The 22066-nt window shown below is 46.1% G+C and overlaps 1 protein-coding gene across 5 annotated transcripts; it reads right to left on the bottom strand.

Moving 5' to 3' along the window:
- Positions 1-447: 447 nt before the first annotated feature.
- zfyve16 (zinc finger, FYVE domain containing 16) lies at positions 448-21186 on the bottom strand. 5 transcript variants are annotated; one of them, XM_018745044.2, is made up of 19 exons: positions 20935-21186; positions 19627-19670; positions 19171-19276; positions 16700-18837; positions 15409-15505; positions 13144-13320; positions 10298-10437; positions 9853-10123; positions 9285-9407; positions 7516-7671; positions 7090-7314; positions 6909-6991; positions 5770-5874; positions 5386-5536; positions 4561-4641; positions 4289-4448; positions 3891-3996; positions 3528-3704; positions 448-2753 (listed from the first exon to the last, which is right to left on the bottom strand). In XM_018745044.2, exons 3-19 carry the CDS (start codon positions 19238-19240, stop codon positions 2592-2594), a joined length of 4422 nt encoding a protein of 1473 aa, XP_018600560.2. In that variant the 5' UTR covers positions 19241-19276; positions 19627-19670; positions 20935-21186; the 3' UTR covers positions 448-2591. The 5 variants fall into 5 exon arrangements, with proteins under 5 accessions (XP_018600560.2, XP_018600562.2, XP_018600558.2 ...); XM_018745046.2 differs by lacking the exon at positions 19627-19670; XM_018745042.2 differs by having other exon boundaries at positions 19171-19670.
- Between the last annotated feature and the right edge of the window lie 880 nt (positions 21187-22066).

Here is a 22066-nt window from a genome sequence, read left to right on the forward strand (position 1 = left end):
TAAGAGCAGTTTCAAGGCCAGTGGAAGCAGTTGTTGCACAAAGAAACATCATTCTGCAATGTTACCACTTGACATAGTTTGGTTATTAACCATATAAAAAAATACCTCATCAAGATTTAATTTGCTATTCCAGCAGCAGCAGTTTGCCATTTGTATTTTTTTCCACAGGGCCTTAGTTTAGATGTATCACCTCAGCAGAGCAGAAGATCCTTACCTCCAGAGAACATGTGGGGTTGGGAGCTCACCATATCACTGACACACAAGTCCAGACTGGACTACAGCAGAATGGACAAACTCTTGAACCTGCAGCAGTTACATTCAGAGCTCTAGGTAAAGATCCCACCGTCCATGTTCTTCCTTTGTCTGTGGGTTTCCCCTGGGTGCTCTGGTTTCCTCCCACACTCCAGAGACATGCTGTTCAGGTTCACCATGTGTGTTTCACTGATGTATGGATGAGTGACCCTTGTAAGTAGCGTGTCAAGCAGTGCAAGTCACCTTGGTGAAAAGGTGTGTGAGCCGATAACACTAAATGGCATATAGCAATATGAAAATAGATATGGCATACAAATTAGTATAATTTTCTCGTTACAGCTATACAAATTTATATTGTAGGAAGACGCTCAGTTCCCAAATACCCGCATTATCAAAGTTGTTGGTTTTAATAATCATATGTAGGTAGATACACAGTAGACAAAAGGTTAAAAAGCATAAAAATACATTTTCACTATGACTGACATTACCATAAGTTGCAATTTCCTCTTGAAAACTGAGAAAATATTCAAATCCTCCAAAAAGATTTAACAGCAGCATTATTAAAAATGCTAGTGAAGAAACCAACTTTCCAATGGATTTTAAAACTTCCACAGTCCAGGTTTGTACTCTTCAGTTTGAAAATCTCCATATTAGAACTTTTACTTAAAGCCATTTTTGTAGTGACATGCAGAACTTTTTACACTGCAAACACTGTAAATGCTCCAAGAGTGGTTGCATATTAGGCACATACAACCAATGATTTCATTCTAACCAACAATGGAGTAAGAGCTCAGCGAGCGTGACTGGAGTGCATAGAGACGCAGAAGATCTACTGGCTGCGTCTGACGACTCTGGTGCTGGAGGGGTAGTGTGTTGGGGGGGGGGGGCAGTTCCCTGCAGCCTATAATGTTGTGCAGTTTATAAGAGCACAAGTCCACCTTGGAAAGTACAGCGAGTTCCTAAAACGCCCAACGCTGCTCTCAAATAACGGAGCGAAAGAACACAGTATTTCAGTGACAGACGGACCTGCGAAGGACAACGAAGATAGAGAGAGAGGCTTTCACGTGGAGACAACGTGAGGAACATGTTTATAACTGGCAATGCGGTGAAGTGCAGCTCAAGTGCAGCTCAGGGTTTCATGCTGTATTTACACACAAGTTGCTCTGCGACAGAAACCCGGCACCATTATACTACTGAATTGGGCCGAAACGAAAATGCGGCGAACAAGTCGGCGACATCTCTGGCGAACTGATCTGACCTGTGTAGCACTAGTTCAGCTCAAGTGTGAAAGCTAAATGTCTGTTCTCCAGCATTGCTTTAGGAATACGGCGAAGCTCAGCGTCAATGTAAAAATGGGTTTGCAGCACAACTGGCTGAATATAAATCAGTGACTTAAAAGAAATAAAATACCACTGAGGGTCAGTCACACAAAGTGCTTGAGTGAATGAAAAGTCTGGTGAAACTCCAGTGAACTCATCCATCATGAAACAACCCCTTCGGTCTCCTCCTGCCTCACGGAAAGAGAGTCTTAGTGCCAAAAACAATCAGGTTCCCCTGTTTTCCTGCATGTTCACTGAGGTAAAGTGACCTATGTACCACAATTAGTGTCTTAAGTTGTCATGTAACTCACCCTCCTATGGGGCTATTCCTGCCACGACTGCAAAGCGGTTTGTCCTATCAAAAATATTAGTTTTCAAGCACACAACTCTTCCAAAAATTGGTTCTATTAAAAGACGGACCATCGGCGTATTTACAGAACGATTATCACTGCTAAATTACACGGTATACCAAGAGCTTTAGTTTATGGACAAAAAAAAAAAAAGTGATTAATATTGTGTGTCCACATTCTTATATATCTAAAGTTATAGGCTTACATGAAGACATTTCAAACACTCAACATAAGTGATCTTCATTTTCAAATGACTTTCAAAGGGCTCCAACTCGGCAGCAGAAAGACGAGATGCGGTTTACATATTGGCTCGAAACGCACTGCTTTCAGACTTCTATCAGCTCTTCCAGTTGCGGGGCAAACCCGAGGCTGCGCGCTTTACGAAACTGCGAACGAGAGCCAAGTGGCACATTCCCCTCACTTGCCCAGCAATGGGCTCATGACCCTGAAGACCGTGGTCTCGCAACCATCAGTAGCAACTGAGCACTTGAGCGAGACACACGAGAGGTGAACGACGAACCCAGGCTTTGTGCCTTGGAACAGGACAAGTGAAAGCGAAAAACGAAAGCCGATGCAAGAGCAGGGAGGATGTTCCACTCTTTGGTTCCTAGATGTGGCAGCACGGCATCCCGAACGAGACCTGCTCCCGGACGCTCGACGTTTCCCTGCATCAGCAGAGCCCCTCTGTGATGTAGAAGATAAACTCCAAGTCCATAGGCTGCTGGGGGATGCTGGAGCTGCCGCCGTGGATGACTGGTATAAGGGCGCTGTCCAGCTCATTCATGTACCTCTGGGGCAGGAGAGAGCCTCCAGAACCAGCCTGGTACTCCACCTACGAGGCAAGCAGGAACACGTGCGCACGCACACGCACACGCACACGCACGGAGGTCATTCTCAAGCATCTGAGGAACAAAAATATGTAAAGAAATGTGCATTTTCAGCAGAAAAAGCACACCAAGCGATGAACCTCTACAGAGCTACGGATTTTCCAGGATGAAAACAAAGTTGGAAATGCTTCTAACTGCACCTTCTTCACCCTTCACCTTTATTTTCCAACACTTTTCTCCAAAGCAACTTACAGCACTAGTCTACACAGCTGCATAATTTCACTGCACCAATTCAAGGGAAAGTTCCTCGCTCAAGGGTACTACTGCTGGAGGTGGGATTTGAACCTGCGACCTTTAGATTCAAAGGCAGACGTTTCCAGTGAAGAACACAGACCCTGCACTAGAGGCGAGTTCTTGACGGAAACACAGTGAAGAATTACTGCACATTTCACATTTATTTCAGCTTTATCTCATGTTCTCACGATCAGCACCTCATCCACGAACCATGACTATTCATGAGCGCGGAAGAACACAGGGACTCCACGCAAAGCTGGAGTGAAAAGTATAATTAAGCAGTGCAGGTACTGCGAGGGAGAAGGTGTCTGCTGCGCCACTGTGCCGCCCGAGGTTTACGCTGCAAAGGCTAATGGCGGCGCGCAGAAGAGTCGCGGCTCTGTAACCCGTGGCAGTGTTTGCACTTGCTCCACTTGCTATCTGCCATCAGCAGTGCTGAAATGTAGCAGGTGTTGAGTGCCCTGCCGGCCCCTCGCCACGGTTACCATGTCTGCATCCACGGAGACGCGCAGGCCAAGACAGTTGATTCCACTGGTCTTGAGAACGGAAAGGTGGGGGCAAAGGGCGGCGCAGCCTGCAGTGGCGATCTCGACCAGGAAGTGGCTGTGGGAGGACAGCGTTGTCGGGAAGGAAGCCGCAGGGCTCTTGAGATGATAAAACACCTTGAGAAAGAGCAGAGCAGGACAGCAGTGTAACGACTGCCACTTGACCTCTTCGATGGTGCTTTTCTAGGCCATGCAGCACGGAATTATTTTAGACGAGCTCTTTGTACATGTGAGCTGAAGAAGGGCGCAGTCAAATTTAAAGTATTACGGACACAGTAACGCTAATTGGCGGCGGCGACGCACTTCGGTGCACTTGATGGTCTTTCCTTCAGCCTCAAACTCCGTCTCCTGCTGCACTCGGACACTGACGGCTCCTTCCAGAGACCTGTGGTCCACGGGACTCGGCGTACTGTGAGCACAGCAAGGGTCAGGGTTAAATACAGGACAGAAGCGAGAAGGTAACTGCCTACCGCTAGGAGGCACCACTCATACTCTAAAGGGAATAAGAAGCAGCGAGGAGGAGGGCAGACACTCGCCGTGCGCTAGAACGGCACTTAACTGTACAAAGAGCACTCACTCGCAGTTTCTGCACGGCTACACAAGTCACTCAGTTTAATGTGCCTCAAAAGTACACGGTGACTAAGCGGCAGCACTGAACCGCTCCACCTAGACTATTTTTCGGGCCTGCGGGAACCCCATACCCGGTGCTCGGTGGTGTCCAGTCCACCCAGCGCACGTTGACCTTTTCCCAAACCTCTCCCGTGTCTGCCTTGCCGCAGGGTATCTGGAAGTCTGCCTGGTCGCGGAATGCCTGCCGCAGGGCGTCCATGGTGTCTCGTGGAATCTGGACCATGAGGCCGTCTGGGGTTCGCAGCACAACGAAAGTGTGGGTGAAGACAGTGCAGTGTGTGTGTGTGTGTGTGTGTGTAAGGAGCCCTGAAGAACAGACTGCACCATGGGCTCATATCTTTACCTTCAACGATGCTGGACTTGGCGATGAAGCCCGAAGAGGCTTTAAGGGCTCCATTGAACACCACAAAACTGGCTCCCGTCACTGACAGAGACACACGACAAATGTTAACTATACACAGTTCTGCATATTTCACATCAAGTGCATTTGCTGAGAACAGTGGTTGGGTGGGACACGGTGGCGCAAAACAATGCTCCACGGTGGTGATGCTGATGCGCCAAGTTCCTGAGCTGCCTGGCAGAAGTGGAAAGGATCCGACTCGGTGTGTAGTGTGCAGAGTCTCCCATGTTTACACCCCGAAGACAAGCAATGGGAAACAACATCTGTTCCCTCACTTGACGGCTCATCATCACTACAGTGGTTGACAAAACAAAGGGGGGGGGGGGAACGAGAACGCACGCGCACACACACACACACACACACACACACACACACACCACCCACTATCACAATCAGTTCCACAAAGGCCCTCACATTCCCACTTAAACGCCACAGAAACCTGCGGTGGGGATTGAAGTACAGAACTTAAGACAGTGGGGAATCTCTGCAGAGAGGAACTGTCCTTCATCCTTATTAAAAAGTATAAAAAACAATAGCAGGGCCTTCAAGCGGGCGAAGGCCTGCGAGAGAAGCGTCTTCCTGGAAGAACTGGTGAGACCTCAGGTGACTCCTCAGCACCTCCCGCACTCCAGCCTCTGCCACTTCGGAGAAGGATGTTCATTTGAAAATAAACGTGGACCCTTTTCCACTTAGTGTCCGAAACAGTCAGTTTTGCAACCCAAATAGCCCGTTAGCCCTGCGAAGTGAGCGACTCGTCTGTTCGATCACCTTTCCGGGTGGTCCCCGCCACACTGTTGGCTTGCGTGTGATAGGCGCCATCCTCATTCTGGACACACACCAGGTGGGAGTCCGCTTGCGTGCTGAAGCTGGCGCTCATGCTGATGACATGTTCATTGGACGAATTGAGCACTTTGAGCATCTGACACAAGTGCAGAGCAAAGGGGAGAGAGAGAGAGAAGAGGTTCGCAGGACAGAGAATGCCATGACCCCCCCCCCCCACACTTTTAACCAAGGTGTGTGTTGCGAGTAGAATTGGGCTCGAGGGACAGGGCACTTTCAGCAGTTACAGGGTTGACCTCAAGGCTTCAGCCTCGCTGCTTTCCTGGCAGCGGGGGAAAAGTGCAACAAGAACTCCGGACCAAAGAGCCTCACCTCGTTGAACTTGGACTTGGGGATGTCGATGTACACGTTGCCCATCTCCATGTGTATCCGCAGCCCCTCCACTACTGAAAGGCTGTACTGGTAGTTTCTGAGGTCCTGCCGACAAAGTAACCTGCGTTATGTGCTGCACATGGCTCGTTCCGAACGAAAACAAAAAGCCAAGCGTGACTAAAACAGATCACGGGAACTACAGAAGCGCCCTCGAGTCACACGGCTCACGGTGTCTGTCAGCTCCAGGGTGGAATTTCCCTATAAAAATATGTGCATCACATCACTAATGTGATCTTTCTGTGTTTGAATCATTTTCCTGGCCACCTGCTCTCAGCTTCATTCCATTGGAGAGGGTTTTACTGTTCCCTACATGAAGAACTTGCCAGTGTTTCTTAAAGATAAACCATCACTTTATCACACAAAATAGGACTAGAATTTCTCTGTAAAACTCAACAACTACAAACAAAACGAGTCCATTAAAAGGAACTCATTAATCCCACATGTCTCAATGTGACCGTTATTTCTCTCTGACCTACAAACCTGTTCTTTTTCACCTATTTCTTCAATTGTCTCTCAGGTAACATTTTGGTTTCTCCTTCCTTTCTTCTTCAAGTGTATGATTTCATGTACCACATTTATTCCAGCTAGCAGCTACTTCAATTGTTTAACTGAGACAGCTGGAATGTTTGTGGTTGCTGAGACAGCAGGTACTTTCAGGACAGCATGGTGGTTAGAACTACTGCCTTTCGACACAAAGGTCGCAGGTTTGAATCCCCCTCCAGCTGTAGTAGCCTTGAACAAGGAATTTACCGTAAATTGTTCCAGTACAAATTACCCAGCTGTATAAATGGGTAAATAATTGTAAGTTTCTTTGCAGAAAAGCATGAGCTAAATTAATAAATGCAAGACATTACAAGAGACAAATTACAGCAGCAAAAGGGACGTGGTCAGAGAGTTTTATCCAAGCTACGTCATGTGTTCATCCCAAGTACTTAGTCTCTCTCACCTTTTTAAAAGGAAGCACCAAAGTACATTTTATTTATTTTGCTTGAACTGTTCTTTTCACTGACCTCAATGACACAAAACACACTTGCACTTTTCTGCTGAGTATTTCAATGACAGCCCCGCACGTCACTTACAGCAAGTAAGTTCATGATGGTGTGTCCATTCTCTGTGAAGACAGCCTTGCGGTACCTCACGCTCACAAGTGCACTGGGGTACACTGCGGGACACATGGCAATTTGGCTCGATGAGCCAAAGAAACAAGGGTGCGTTTGAGACATCGAACTCTGTGAAATGCAGCGACAGGTGTCAGCTCACCGCCGTACTCAACCCCGAGTCGCAGGAACAGGCGCAGAGGGAACACTTTGGCCCAGGGCACCTCCAGCTTCTGGATGAGGACCCCAAAGAGGTAGGGAGCATGAGGCAGCGGGAGGCCCTCCAGGCACTGAAAGGTGGGCCGAAAGAAGAGGAAGCCGCCGTGCTCCTTGCTTCCCAAGAAGCTCTCGGTGAAAGTGATGTTTCCCAAGTCCTCCACAAAGTTCCCTGCGCAATGAGCACAATGTTAAGAGAACCACAAGTGAGTGAAACACCTGCGAACATTGCAGAAAGTGGAAGACATGCCCAGTTCCACATTGAGCACAGCACACACACACACACCGCAGCCATACATCTTAATACCTTTGTTGCCCTTAATGGGACTGTGAGCTGGCACGGCGCTTTGACCGCAACACACTTGTTCCTCACCTCTCTCTGCATCCCGGTAGGTGCTGATGTACAATGCAAAGATGTCACGAGGTACCGCCATCTCCTCGGGGAGGCACTGGATGACAAACACGAGCTCCTTCTGGCCGACTCCCTGCAGCCCATTGGAGCTGAAGCACCAGCACTTCTTTCTAGAGTCTGAGCCACACGCACAGAGGAAATTAGTGAGGGCCACACGCACAGAGGAAATTAGTGAGGGGGTGGCAGCTACACACCACTGTTTGCTGTTAAACACTGCAAAATACAAACTGCTTTACCGATTCTTTCAGCACACTCCTCATCTGTCCTTTCGCACCCTGGGCAACGGTGTTTTAGTGGTTACAGCTGCTGCATTTGGACCCAAAGGTCATGGGTTCAAATCCCACTTCCAGCTGTAGTACCCTTGAGCAAGGTACTTACCCTAAAAACTGCTCCAGTAAAATTACCCAGCTGTATAAAGGTGTAAATAACTGTACAGTAGCTTACCACTAAGTTGCCTTAGACAAAGAGTCAGATAAATGTCAGTGGCTCTCTGGCATTGCTGGAGGTTGGCGCTCAATCATATCTGTATCACAGCAGACACCAAGGCTGGCAGGGTGCAAAAACACTACTGATAAGCAATGCAAGTTAACGCTATATCCCCGTGCTCCCGCACTGTTCTGCACTCGCTCACTGTCACTCATTTGTTCAGACTTCTCTGACACCAACACACTACTGATGCTGGAAAAATAATCTGTCCATTTTGAAAGGATAAAATAGAACCTGCTGAAAAGGCGTCATTACCGCACAATTACATTATTACACTTTATGTTGCCATTTGCTCCGATGCCTTCTTGACTCCAGCATCTCAGTATCTGTGAAACAGGTGACGGAACAGGAGGCTTTATAATGAACAGCATTCAAAGAAGCGTCAGTGAGCTGAAAGCAATATTTTCAATTATTCATAACTGTTCATGGGTGCAAGTTCAACATGGACATGATTCATGCAGCATAAGCGTTTAACCTGGGTACCAAAAGAACGTTGGATGTAGGTGTGTCTTTATAGCACAGCATATTTTTCCATTACATAAGCAATGAGAACTGCACGCGGAGCCACAGTGATTACATTCATGTTTCCAACGACACATAAAATGTAGACGCATTAAAAAGCACTTCTTTGCGAGCTCTCCATCAGAAAACGGTCTCGACGCCACTCTTAGTTGGTGAGCCATCATATAAACTGCCACTTCCCTGCTGCCGTGCGTAACGTATTGTCATCATTTGACAGGGTGGCTGTACAAACAGGTGCATTTTCGTACTACAACTAAATTCATTTTAGCCACGAGTATGCAAATCATGCTAGTTCACACAGCACATAATTGCAGTACTTAGTCACAGCAAAAAACCCCCCAGTCCTCATGTGGGCTACCCCATCGATGGCTTCCAGCAGCTGCATACGGCCCATGGTCTGAGGTGACCAGCAGCGCTAGCAACTGAATTAACCAGTGCGCACCTCTTTCACTTATTCTTCCAGTGTGAAGCACTCAGATCACCAACAGTCAGATAAAGAGCAATTCAGATCCATGCATTTACATTTATTTTTCAGACACTTTTCTCTAAAGCACCTTCCAATAGATACTATGTAGTGTTATCAATGCAAACAAGAGCTGTGAGGCAGGAGCGCCACCCACTGCACCACCATGCACTAAATCATGGAAATCGCACCCTCGGAGATGATAAATAAAATAGAGAGACACTGAACACAGAATGCCAAGAAATGCAGAGATACTTACAGGTAATGAGCTTCACATTAATCAAGAGATTGGCATTGAGGACAAAGGTCAAAGGTCGTGGCCCACCCTCTTCCAGGAGCTGCAGGACCTGGCTATGTGCAGGACGTTCTTCCACCAACATATCTGCACAGACACAGCAGAACAGATCCCACCTCCGTTACTGAACGGATGAGCTTGTAGGTCAGCCAAAGTAAGCGTGGTACCCAAAGGTACATAGCGTAGTACTGATTACTAAACACGCTGCACTGCACGCAGAACTGTACTCACTACTATCCACCGGTATGACACAGAATGAAATGAAACCTGTGATTCATTCATGACGGCATTTTCAGCTTTGCTACAATGAGCTTCCTCCATAGCTTCTCCTCTCCATCATCACAGATACATAAACGTGAGCACAAGTGGAGCCTGCGATCATGATGCGGCCATGTTCAGTGTAGCACCTAGCCTCCCTCCCTCAACCTCGCTGCCAAGCAGGGTCACAGTGAGCGTGGAAACCCTTGGTATTCTATATTTCAACAAGAAACCAGACCTTTACCGGGGTCATGCGTCACAAACTCTTCCTCACCTCCACCATCCTCCTCCCCAGCAAGGAGAAGCAGCGGAGGCAGTCCCTCCTCATCCTCAGGTAACAAGCTGGGGGCCTTCTCCACAAGGCTATCGATGGAGCACAAGAGGCTGTAATCCCAAGGCCCTCTGATGGGGGATCGCTCAGCCCCACCTGGCAGTTCAAGGGCTGCTGCAGTTCCACCCAGAGCCCCCCTGAGCCCCGGAACCGTCTCCAAATCAGCGTGCTCCTCCGCAGACCAGGCACCAGGGGTCACTGCCTTGCCGACACTCTATGGTTGTGGAGAAAAATTCTTTCAGTAGCTCATCACTTTTGTAAAGTCTTGGAAATTTACATGAAAAGAAAAAGTTGACGCATCTAGTTATGCAACCGAAGGTCCGCAGCAAAACGGCACATTTATTGTCAAAGTCATGTCAACATTAGCAGCTGTGCACCTCCCACTTACCACTGGGGGCTCCAGGCTCACAGGACTCAACTCTTGGGAGGTCCTCCTGCCCCCCACTGAGAGCCAAGTGGTGTCTGCAAATTCCCCATTTGGCAGAATCCCATCAGCAAACCAGACTCTCCTCTGCTCTCGAGGGAAACCTGGCCAGGAAGTGTCAGTCTGTTGAAATTCTCCACTTGAACACATTTCCCATCCCTTCCATCTTAAGACAGGCTGAACACAGTCCCCCCCCCCTTGTATGTACACAAGTATGTTCTCCTCTTCTCCACACCCTTCATAGAATATATTCTTCTGGGACTTCTCTTCCTGGGACTTTCAATAGGACCGTGTGAGAATTCATGTGCTGTGGAATACAGTTCACTTTTTTTTTTTTTATAAGTAGTTTCTCTCACAACAAAGCATAACTACACACGTATTTCAGCAGTGAAAATCCATCCTGCAAGTCTGAGTCCATGGTTCTCTCATGGAAAAGGATGGTATGCCCCCTCCAGGTAAGGGGAGAAGATCTGCCACAGATGGAGTAGTTCAAGTTTCTTGGGGTCTTGTTCACGAGTGAGGGGAGAAGGGAGCGTGAGATCGGCCGCAGACTGGGAGCAGCGGCAGCAGTAATGTGGTCGCTGTACCGGACTGTAGCGGTGAAGGGGGAGCTGAGCCATAAAGCGAAGCTTTCCATTTACCAGTTGATCTACGTCCCTACCCTTACCTATGGTCATCAACTCTGGGTGATGACCGAAAGAATAAGATGGCGGATACAAGCGGCCAAAATAAGCTCTCCCCGCAGGGTGTTGGGACTCGCTCTCCGTGAAAGGGTGAGGAGTTTGGACATCCGGGAGGAGCTCAGAGTAGAGCTGCTACTCCTTCACATTGAGGGGAGCCAGTTGAGGTGGTTCGGGCATCTGATAAGGATGCTCCCTGGGCACCTCCCTTTGGAGGTATACCTGGCACGGCCAACTGGGACGAAGCCCCAAGGTGGGCATATAAATGTTATATACTGTTTTTATATCTTTAACAGCCATGTACAGGGCATTGTTACCAAAGAAAGTGTCATGTTATTCTTAAATTTAAAAAATAAATTTCACCTTAAAAGGAGAACAGATTATGGAAAGAAACGTTGAGAAACGGCTTATTACATCAGACAACTCCAGGGGAATGATCTCTGCACTATACAGGCAGTCCCCAATTTATAATGGGGTTACGTTCCACGAAACCCATCATAAGTCGAAAATATCGTAAGAGGAAAATGCATTTAATACACACCTCTGTATGACAGACTGGGAGATGCGGATTGCTGCAATTGCCCAGCATTGCAAGAGTATTGATCCACTTATCACTTGCCCAGGAATAAATCAAAATTCGAAGTACAGCTTTTACTGGATATCTATTGCCAGCTCACCATTGTAAAGTTGAAAAAAATTGTAAGTCAAACCATGGTAAATCGGGGGCCACCTGTATACTGTTTTACCATGAATGGTCAATATGTGACCAAGTCTTCCCTGCCTACACCTCCCTCATCATCCAGCAACAAAAGCTGAAGTCCACTCACAGGATGTACCTTCCCAGGGACACCTCAGCTGTGTTTTAAATGCAAAGCCTCTCCAGGTACTTTGATATATTAGTTGTGGGAAGGCAGTAAAACACAAGTTTACTGGACCGGGGGCTCATGCAAGAATCGAAGGAAATTTTAACAAGGGGGGGGAGTATTTGGACATTTCCCCAACCATCCTGCTGTTCAATTACAACCCAAACTCCTTTGTCAATGACGTCGTGAGCGGATGGTCTCCAGACTGGACGTATTGGAGAGTGAGATGTATTCTAATATTGTGGTCAACACCTTGAGTTCCCTCTGCGTACATGGGGAATGACAGAAGTGTTTAGATTTGCGTGTCAACTGCACTGGATTCTGCAATATGGGGACACTCTTTTGGAAAGCTCTACATGGTTACACCTGTGATAAATCATGACCTTGTGACCCCAACCCTCGCTCCATGTACATGGGGTCATTCGCTGCTGTGGCCCTGTGATATGCATAGAATCCATTATATATAATATTTTTTTTTAAAGTTTATGTGTATATATAATATATATAGTTAAGTCAATGACCAATTAACCCTAAATTTTAAAATAATTGATTCAACAATGATTATTTAATAGTCCATAATCTCTAAACAGGTAACAATTTACTCATTTTAGTAAAGCCAAGTAACTTTTAATTCAAATAAAAAAACTATTCATTGTTTGCCTTTTTAAAAAAAAAAAAAAAAAAAAAAAAAAAAAAAAAAAAAATTCCAATAACCGCTAGTCCAATGCCAGGTCCAGATGGATCTGATTCTCTCTCACAAGCACAGGGCTACAAACAGGGCATTTATACCTTAGACAAATATTTTGTTAATTTAGCTTAATTTTTTATATTATAAAGAAAGTTTACAATATGCATTTAATTCTGTAAAGTATTGCTAACAAATGTGTGATTGCAAGACCAAAGCTTTATTTAAAAGAAGAGTATTCCTGCTATAAATAAGCATTTCTTCATTGCGCGGGACCCCACACATATGGCCTGTGTGTACTGCGATACCTTTGTTTCTACAATGAGTATGGAACCCTGGACTGTATGAAGTTCTATCAAAGCCTTGGTATGTTTGTTAATAAGCTACAAAATAACCAGGTCGCTCCAGTCCTCTCTCCATTGACCTCTTCAGGGGTCTAGTCTGTTTGGTTCACTAGTCATTCCTAACCATGTCCCTCTTTTGTCTTTCCTTTCACTGAAGCATGTGCAGGTGTGAGTGGTCTTACAGCCCTTCTGTTTTTACAAGGAAAACAAGGAAGTCTATTCTGGTTGTCAAGCATACCTTCCATACCAGGGTGCTTAAGGACAGAAGTGGGCACCATGACGGTGGGTGGGGGTGAGTTGATGGTCCCAGCTGCCTGAGCTTGTTGCATGGGAGGGATGGTAGAGCAGTATTCGGACGGGACATTGGGGTTGGGGCCGGGGCCTGTAGGACTCATCATCCTCTCAAATGCTTGGGCTGCAAAGAAAGGGTGTGACGTGTTCATCGGATTGTGTGCAAATTGTTATAAAGGTACAAAAAAAGGTTTTTTTTTTTTTGACACACAAACTCCTGTATTTATATTGCAGGACTTCATGGTTTATTAGCATGTGATGCTGCAAAAGGTCCTACCTTCAAGAGCTTATAGCCTACGTATTTTAATAGCCTTTAAATTTTTTTTATTAAAAAAAGGATAATTATGTGAGTTAGGTGAAATTTCCTGCCCTAGAGGACCTGAAAACAATAGATTTTTTTGAGCTCACTAACCAGAAAGCAACCAAACCAGAAGAGTAATACTGCCCATAACCAACTGTAACCTGCAGTTATGTGGGAGGGCAAAGCAGCCAAGGAATTGCCCCACCTCCTCCTGCCCACTGTCCTTAGAAGGAGCATATGCATCATACACCACCTGCACGTGGTGAGAGCGCCACTCAGGCTCCACCTTGCATTCAAAGTGGCTTTGTCATTTCAACCATATACACCTGGTAGAGTATACAGTGAAATGAAACATTTACATTAATTCATTTAGTTGATGCTTTTTCCACAGTGACGTATAGTGTTAAGGTTACAATTTTACATTCTTTTAGGGTGAGGGGCTGCACTATGAATCTATAGATTAGCATCTATGAATGAAGTCTTACTAAGAAAGACCATGTGAAACAATCTCCAAATGCAGGCTCCAGTCATCCAAAAAAGTGTTTTGAGCACATCACACATTCACAGCAACAGTTGCAAGAGTGAGCAACTTGGGGTAACTACTTTGGCTCAAAGGTATCACAACAGAAAGGGGGAAGTGCCTGTGGAACAAACATGTAAATATCACCTTTGTTACTTGAATCACTGCCATGGGAGGTTATTTCAGAGAACAGCACTGAGGCAGACAAGTCAATAATACATGCAACATGTGTGTGTTATTTACAAAATGGTGTGATCCTTCTCAGGGTCGTGAACCCTCCTACTGTCGGGGAAGGGTTTAAAAAAAAAAAAAAAAAAAAAGGGGTTGAGGAGATCGTTCCTCCTCTCTTCGTGCAATCGTGTAATAGCAGAAGAAATGAAGCACTGAGAAGATGATCACTTTGTGTTAACCATCATGAGCACCATACGGTGGTTGTTGGGGGGGGGTAGCATTGACAACTGCTTTTCTTTCTTTATATGAAACACTTATCAGCCAAATTACCACCAGAATCTTGCACTGGACAAGGATTGATAAATCTATTGATAATAGATCGATAGGAAGGAAACTACAGAAAAACACTAGAAATAATTCCATTAGAAATACTGTAAACTCTTACCGTCACGTATAAAAATACCTTTTATTTTGGTTTTGTGATTAGTTTTAGGTGACACTATTCACTTTGCAACACTTACCAGGTAATAGGGAATGACCTTGTTACGTAGATATAACTAATTGTAGAACATTGACTGCGTTATAATTTCTGTTCTGTTATACTTTGATTTAAAATTATTATAATTTATGCACTTGAATTCATCCAAGTTTCCAAGTACTTCTTACAAATGTAAAATGCTGGTAAAACAGAAAAGAATGTATTTGTAAAATTACAAGATTTTGCTAATCCAGCCAATTAACAAAAACTCACACTTCGAGAAAAAACTCTCCAGAATGAAAACTGAGCGTACAAATGAAAACACGAATATTACCACCTAACGTACATTTTCCTCTTATTCTGAAGTGCCACAAATAGATGCTTCAGACAGCAATATATAGAAACTGAATTATCATCCAAAAACAGTACCACACTTCCAGCGAAGCACTAGGCTGCATCAAATGTGGGCATCAGTGGACACAGGACAAAGTTTCAAACACTAGGAGAAATGAGATTAGCCACAAGAGACATCCTTGACTCAGTCCATTTTGAAACAAAAGGAGAGGTGTGCACTGAAAGCAAGCCCATCCATAACAAACACCGCACAAAAGGAAGAAATGTGGTTCGGAAGGCCAGGTCCGCGGCAGCAAACACCGCAGCATTAATAAGTCTTTCCACGTACCATTGTCAGCATGATCTGTAACAAAATGTCTTCATAAGAAAGTGAAACAAACAAACTCACCTTGGCGAATGGCTTCATAGCAGGCAACACACACTCTGGCCTCTTTCTCCAGGTACTTTAACCTGCATTTCCTGCTGCAGCACACAGCACAGTACACCTGTGAGCAAAGCACATGTCCTTTCAAAATCATTGTGGTTATCGTGTTGGGAGGACACACAGTAGGTAACGAAGTCTGCTTTCGCTACTGGCTTTACACCTCTGACATATACAAACAGGGTGTAGCACAACAAAAACTATAACAATCTCCCTTTTCCTCATAATGGCCTTATTCAGTACAACTGTTTTACCACCCACAATTGGCTCATTTCATCTTCCTCATGGGCATTTTCATTCAATGGGACTCTGTACAAAGCCTTCTATAAGACATTTCATTTAACATGGTCACACTTCCATGGTGCCATAACATAAATACCACTTTTACCACATTATGAACATCCAACTTACACTTTTTGTTCACCAGTGTACAAGTAGCCCTCAACTGACAACATACCGTACGTGACTTGCAATGACCTGAACTTACAACTGCCGTACCATCAACCTTATCATTGCCGAGTTCTGACATTTGGCAGTAAGGATTAGTGACGACCGCCTTAAACCATACAAGTAAGGCGAACATCCTTACAGTAGCATAAACAAAGGCTTAACCTTTGATCAAAGCAAGATCAACTCACATCCCATATTTTGCCAGTAATGTTATGCTACAACTCTGCAACAGTGTTCGTGCACATTGCAGAGTGAAAGACATCAGCAGTGATTGTGATGAATGTAACATTTTTTATGATGAATGTCAACACTTCCACAGTTTCCAGCGCAGGGTTGCACAGGTAGGGAAAAGTAGTTATTGATGAATGACAATGAATGATGAATGAACGAACACAGACGATTAAAAAGAGCTGACTTTTTTTTTTTTTTTTTTTTTTTTTTTACATCATTTAAACATTATTTGCATTCACTTGGTGGTTAAACCTGCCACCTTTGAACCCAACAGTTGTAGGTGCAAATCCCACCTCCAGCTGTAGTCCCCTTGAGCAAGGTACTTATCCTAAATTGCTCCAGTAATATTACCCAGCTGAACAAATGGGTTAATAACTAAGTAGCTTAACATTGTAAGTCGCTTCGGAGAAAAGCATCAGCTAAATGAAAAAATGCACATGCTGCAACATCTCTTCATTCAAAGCTGCAACTACACTTTTACCATTATAGTTTATATCATACCATCATACCCTATGAAGCTATTTAACAAGCAGGTGGGCAACGCTTCACAGAACCCACGTAAACCTTATGAATTCACCTTGCCACAAGCTCGACAGTGGTGCCTCCTCCTAGTGAACGTAAACTTCTGCAGGCAGTTCATGCAGTTTGGAGCCTCAGAATCTGGCATCCAGAGTGGTTGCCTCAGGCCTAGACCCTCAGCATCACGTATTATGTTCTTGGTCAAGGGATCAGCCCTATCCTTCTCCGGAACCTCTAGATATGGTGGCGGCTCAGAAAGCTCATCATAGCCAACACCAATCTCACTGTCATCTTCACAAGGGTAACTGGAATTCATGTCACAGTGGCTGGGGGCTTCCTTAAGGGTGGCTGGAGCCGTAAGGGACTGGTTGTTCTTCACCACCGAGCTTCCGCTGTGAAGATCCCTCGCCTCAGTCCTTCCATGTTCCTGAGTTTCGAGGCTGGACAACATCCTTGGTGGCTGTCCACACAACTGCTTGGGTCTTGCCCCCCCAAAGTGAGAATGCTGGCTGTCAGCTGGACTGGTAGGTTCTTCACTGACATTTTTAATAAGATCTGCCCTCCTATGATGAATGTCCTGAGAATGAGACAAGTCAGAGTCTCTACTTTCCTCCCCTGTCAGAGAATTTTGGTCATGGTCTAATATAGCAAGTCTATCCTGTTTCCCTGAGTAATTCTCACACTCTCCCTCCATTAATCCATCTTGAGATGGAACAAGGTCAGCATTTAATTCTGAAAAACCTTCATCGGTGCATTCTTCCTCTGGCGCGGCAGAGGGATTGTCGTCACGCTGCGCCCTCAAAAAAGCATCTAGTTCCTCATCGGTGACCACCGTATCGGCCTTCTCAATTTCAGACAAGATGCTGTCTACAAATGAGTATGGCAAGGGAGTTCTTGGACTCTCCCCAGCAATGGGAGAAACCGCTTCATCTGCAAGGGTCCTTGAACCTAAGTCACCTTCCAGTGACAAAGCCTGACTTTCGCCCAAATGGGAGGATGTTGTTACCCCTCTGTCCGTTGCTGTGATTGACCGATCTACTTCCTCGCCAAAAGCATCAGCAGGGCTGAAGTTATCATGGCTTACAGGTTTATCCACTACAGGAGTACACTGCTGAACCTCAGGGATAGTGATGGTCTCTGTGACATGGGAGTCTGGAAATACAGGATCAGTATTTTCCTGGACCTCGGGCTCCACTTTCTTCTGAGATTCCAAGGATGCCACAAGTGATCCACACATGGACACAGCCACTGGGAGACAGGACAATGAAGACTCTTGTCGAGGAGAGCTGCCCATCTCACCGCCTGAGCATTCCAGCCATATTGCATTTTCAGACTCCTGAGCCAAGTGGTCATCATTCCAGTGCAGAGGTTCACGTGCTTCCAGAACATCAGCATTGTTGTTTGAAACTTGTTCTTTACCATCATCATCTCCACTGCTTTGACCACTTTGGCTTACCGTCTCGTCTCTCAAAGAATATGAAGGCTCTTCCTCTTCCACAAAGCTGGGTGGCATTTCAGAAGTTCTCTCATTACAGAAATGATCCATGTCATTCTCTAAAGATTCCAGGACATCCGAGTTACCCGTCGAAACAGCAACATGAGGCCCACTGCCGCTCTCTGCAACGGCAGGCAAAGAAATATCCAGCAGGCCCAATGACGACGGAAGCTCTCTGGTAATTAGATGCTGGTGTGTGTCCTGCTCCAGCAAGCTAACTTCTACAGGAGATTCCTTCCAAAGAGTGCTGTCAGCACTTGCCAGAGACACATTTCCAGGCAGAGGAACAACCGGAGAATCAAAGTCTACCAACAGTTGCTCTTCTAGCTGCTTCTCAATTATATCAAGTTCCTTCAGGGCATCATCCCTATTGGACCAAAGCAAAGCAGAGCCAGTATCATTTACCAAGTCGCACACCGGCTTCAAAGCCCTGCCCGGACAAGGAGGTGTTTGAGCTGTTCTGTTGTCTACAGAAGACAAAAGGTCCACGCCTGTGAAAGGCCTTGCTTTTGCCTCATTGTCTTTATAATTGTAACTTGGAGGACCACAGCACTTGACAGAGGAACCATACAATAAGGAGTTGATGTTGGCTGTAGTTGCTGGATTTGATGATTCGGGAACAAAGGTGTCTGTTCCTGGCGAAGGGTCAGAAACGATGCCAACAGGAAGCGTCAGTGTTGCAGATCTGCATTCCACATCATCTGCACAAGTTTTTTTAAAAATAAAAAAAAAAAAAAAAAAAACACATGTAACATGTGAAAGACATTACAAAGCAGGTATCAACACACAAGGTGGCCATTTATCTGACTAAAAAAAGATAAACCCAGTCATACACAATGTCAAAATGGTAACGAACATTAACTTCCCTCACCATTGACGCATGATTCAACCAAATGTTTTCTCAAAAAAGATAACATCTTTAAAAATACATTTATTATAATGCCTAAACCCAACCTCCTTTACTTTGTTATGGCCATGTTTTTTCCCCAGGATACTTGAATATAGCCTTGTGTAAATTGTTGCATGGTTCTAACCTGTGTTCTGTTCAAAGTCATCCAACAGCTTGTCCAAGTCACAAACAGCAGCTCTGAAGTAGCCGTCCATTCTGAGGCACTTGAAATTCTACTTAGCCCTCTGTTCCTGCAGGAAAATTCGAGAACGCATAAAAGCACAGCTGTTTAAGGCAGAAACACTCTTCTGCAAGGCATACTTTAGAGGAGCCGGATCTCGCTCTAGTAAAAGTGCGTTCACAAGTACCCCTTTCTCTGCGGTGTCCAACCCAGATTTAAAGAACACATTGAGCTCTGTACGACTCCTGGTCCAGGCCATGGCAATATCCTACCTGGATACTGCAACTAACTCTCTCCCGTGTGGCCTTCTGGCCTCTGTCATCAAACCTCTCCAGCTGATACAAAACACCGCTGCACAAGTTGCGTTTGACCTGCCGAAGCATTCCCACGTACGTCCTCTCCTCGTCTCGCTGCACTGACCTTCCTGTAGCTGCGCAGGTCAAGTTCAATGCTCTGGTTACACCCTACAAAACCATGAACAGACCTGATCACAATGGTACATTCCAACCCAACTCATACACTCCTTGATGCACAAAAGGTTCAAAATGAAAAGCACAAAGGTTTTCATTTCTGACTCCTTATGTGGTGGAATGACCTGCCCCTCTCACTCAGAACTGCTGAATCCCTCTCTTCATTTAAGAAGGGTCTCAAAACTCACCTCTTTTGGACTCACTTCTCCCCTGAACTGTTACGTGCATGATACATGTGTAAACAATCATTTTTTGTAAGAAACCGCAAACTAATGGATAAACCTTTATGCAGCTATTTGTGTGATGTACTGGTTTATACCGTGGTGGTACGTGTCAAACGGACTGTAGTCTAGAATCAGTGTCTACATCCAAATCTCTCCTTCTGCTGATGTAATGAGCTATTTTTCTCCGAGATGTACGCCGCTTTGGACAAGGGTGTCAGCTAAATGAAGAAAGAAGTGTTAATGTAATCTAATGCACTTCATTGTTTTTGTGACTTAATGTAATGCAAGACTAAAATTTCATTCTCAACTGTTTTCACATATTACACAGGAAAAGTATAAGAGTAATGATCAAGTAAACAATGTGAATGTAACAATTCATGTGATGAAGGAAAGCAAGAGAACTTACTTACACTCGTTCACAGAGAAAATAAGTCAGCGACACTGAACGAGTGAGTGTGTGTGTGTGTGTGTGTGTGTGTGTGTGTGTGTAAATAAACGGGCGCCAAGTGGCGCGAAGCAGAAGCCTTCAGCACAAGTGACCAGACGACAGACCGAGGACAGAGTAAGTTACGTAGAAGGGTAAAGTACGCGAAGACACACACTACTTACTACACCTCTCGTCTCGCTGACGTACAACAGTCAGTCACAGCTTTGCCGAGTAAGTAAGTTGAGCGAGTGTGTGTGTGTGTGTGTGTGTGTGTGTGTACGTACACGTACGTACACGTACACACACACACACACACACACACACACACACACACACACACACACACACACACCGTCGTTTGATAATTTGCGCATCAGAACCAAGCGGCTCCACCGCATCACGTGCCGAGGAGCTCGAGCGGGACGCGTCGCCACCGCGGAGGAGGAACGAAACGGACACGACACGACGAAGGAACCGAACGATCATCGTCGCCGGCAGCTGAGCCGCGCTTCAATCTTCGCCTCAGTCCGTCCGTCGTCGTCGTCGTGACCCCGTCTCTCTCTCCCGCTACGCCGCGTAATGATGATCATGATGATCTGCGCATTACCGTCAGACTCTTCATTGCCGCCACCGGTGCTCAGTTCTGGTCGGCCTCTTTCTTCGTTACTTTGGTTTCTTCTGCTAATTACGCTCAAGAGACGAGTTCTTGTCTATTCGACACTCGCTCACAGTGCGCTGCGCTGCGCGACGACGGCCATCTTGAACGTGCCGAGGGGCCGTGACAAGGGGCCGTGACGACACGATCCTTAAAGGGGCCGCACCGAATTCCTGAGGCCTCGTCGCTCACGATTCCATCCGTCCTCAGCAAACTTTTATTTAACGGCGCCGAAGGCGTCCGTCTAACTGTCCGTCTGTCTGTCTGTTGTTGCACAATGAAATTACTCGCTTCCTCAGGCCGAGGAGGCGCTTTTTTTGGACATTCATGCTCGTCGTCGTGAGAAGTTGCGGCAGTCAGCGCGCTGACGTGTCACAATCGCTTGTTATAATTCTTGTCCGTTGCGTTGGTTCAAAAAATGCTTATTTAATAATCAGTAATGGTACTTTCCTGAATCCAGCAGCATTCGGAGGAGCCGGAAAACTGGTAGACGAAGGCGGTGCTCAAGTAAAAGTACTGTTTAATAAATAAATAAGCAAGCAAACAAAAAAACAAACAACTCAAGTGTCACTCTACTTTAAAATTAAGCTTCTTAGTTAGTGTTCTGCAACTAGCATTGTGCAGGTTAACACTTCCAATGTACACTTTTATCTAATAGGAAAACGCAGTATAAGTGGTAAAACACGGTATCCATAATAAGCACACTTCTCCAGACAGAGAGACCCCAACTCGACATGAGGAGCGCCGCTGCTGCGTGACCCATGGTCCCCCCCAGAGCCGACGGTTCTCCTTAGCGACGACGGCCCACGGTACCAGGAGCGCAGTCCGATCCCCGGTGCCCGTCGGAGCCCGTCGGCCACAGCTTTCGGGCTCCGGGGGCGAGGAGGGCCTCGGTCGCGAAGGCCCCGTTCCGCGTGGGCACGGCCTTCGTCGGGTCGGAGGGAAACCGGCCCCGGCGGACCCGCGGGGGGCTCGCAGGCTCTCCGGGCGCAGAGCAAGCGCTCCGCCGCGTGCTTTTCGCGGCATCGGCCCGCACCGGCGGTTCACAAATACGGGGAGGAACGCAGACTTGCTTTCCCACCGG

This window comes from Scleropages formosus, chromosome 6 (assembly GCF_900964775.1).
Source record: "Scleropages formosus chromosome 6, fSclFor1.1, whole genome shotgun sequence".
Classification (NCBI taxonomy): Eukaryota; Metazoa; Chordata; class Actinopteri; order Osteoglossiformes; family Osteoglossidae; genus Scleropages; species Scleropages formosus.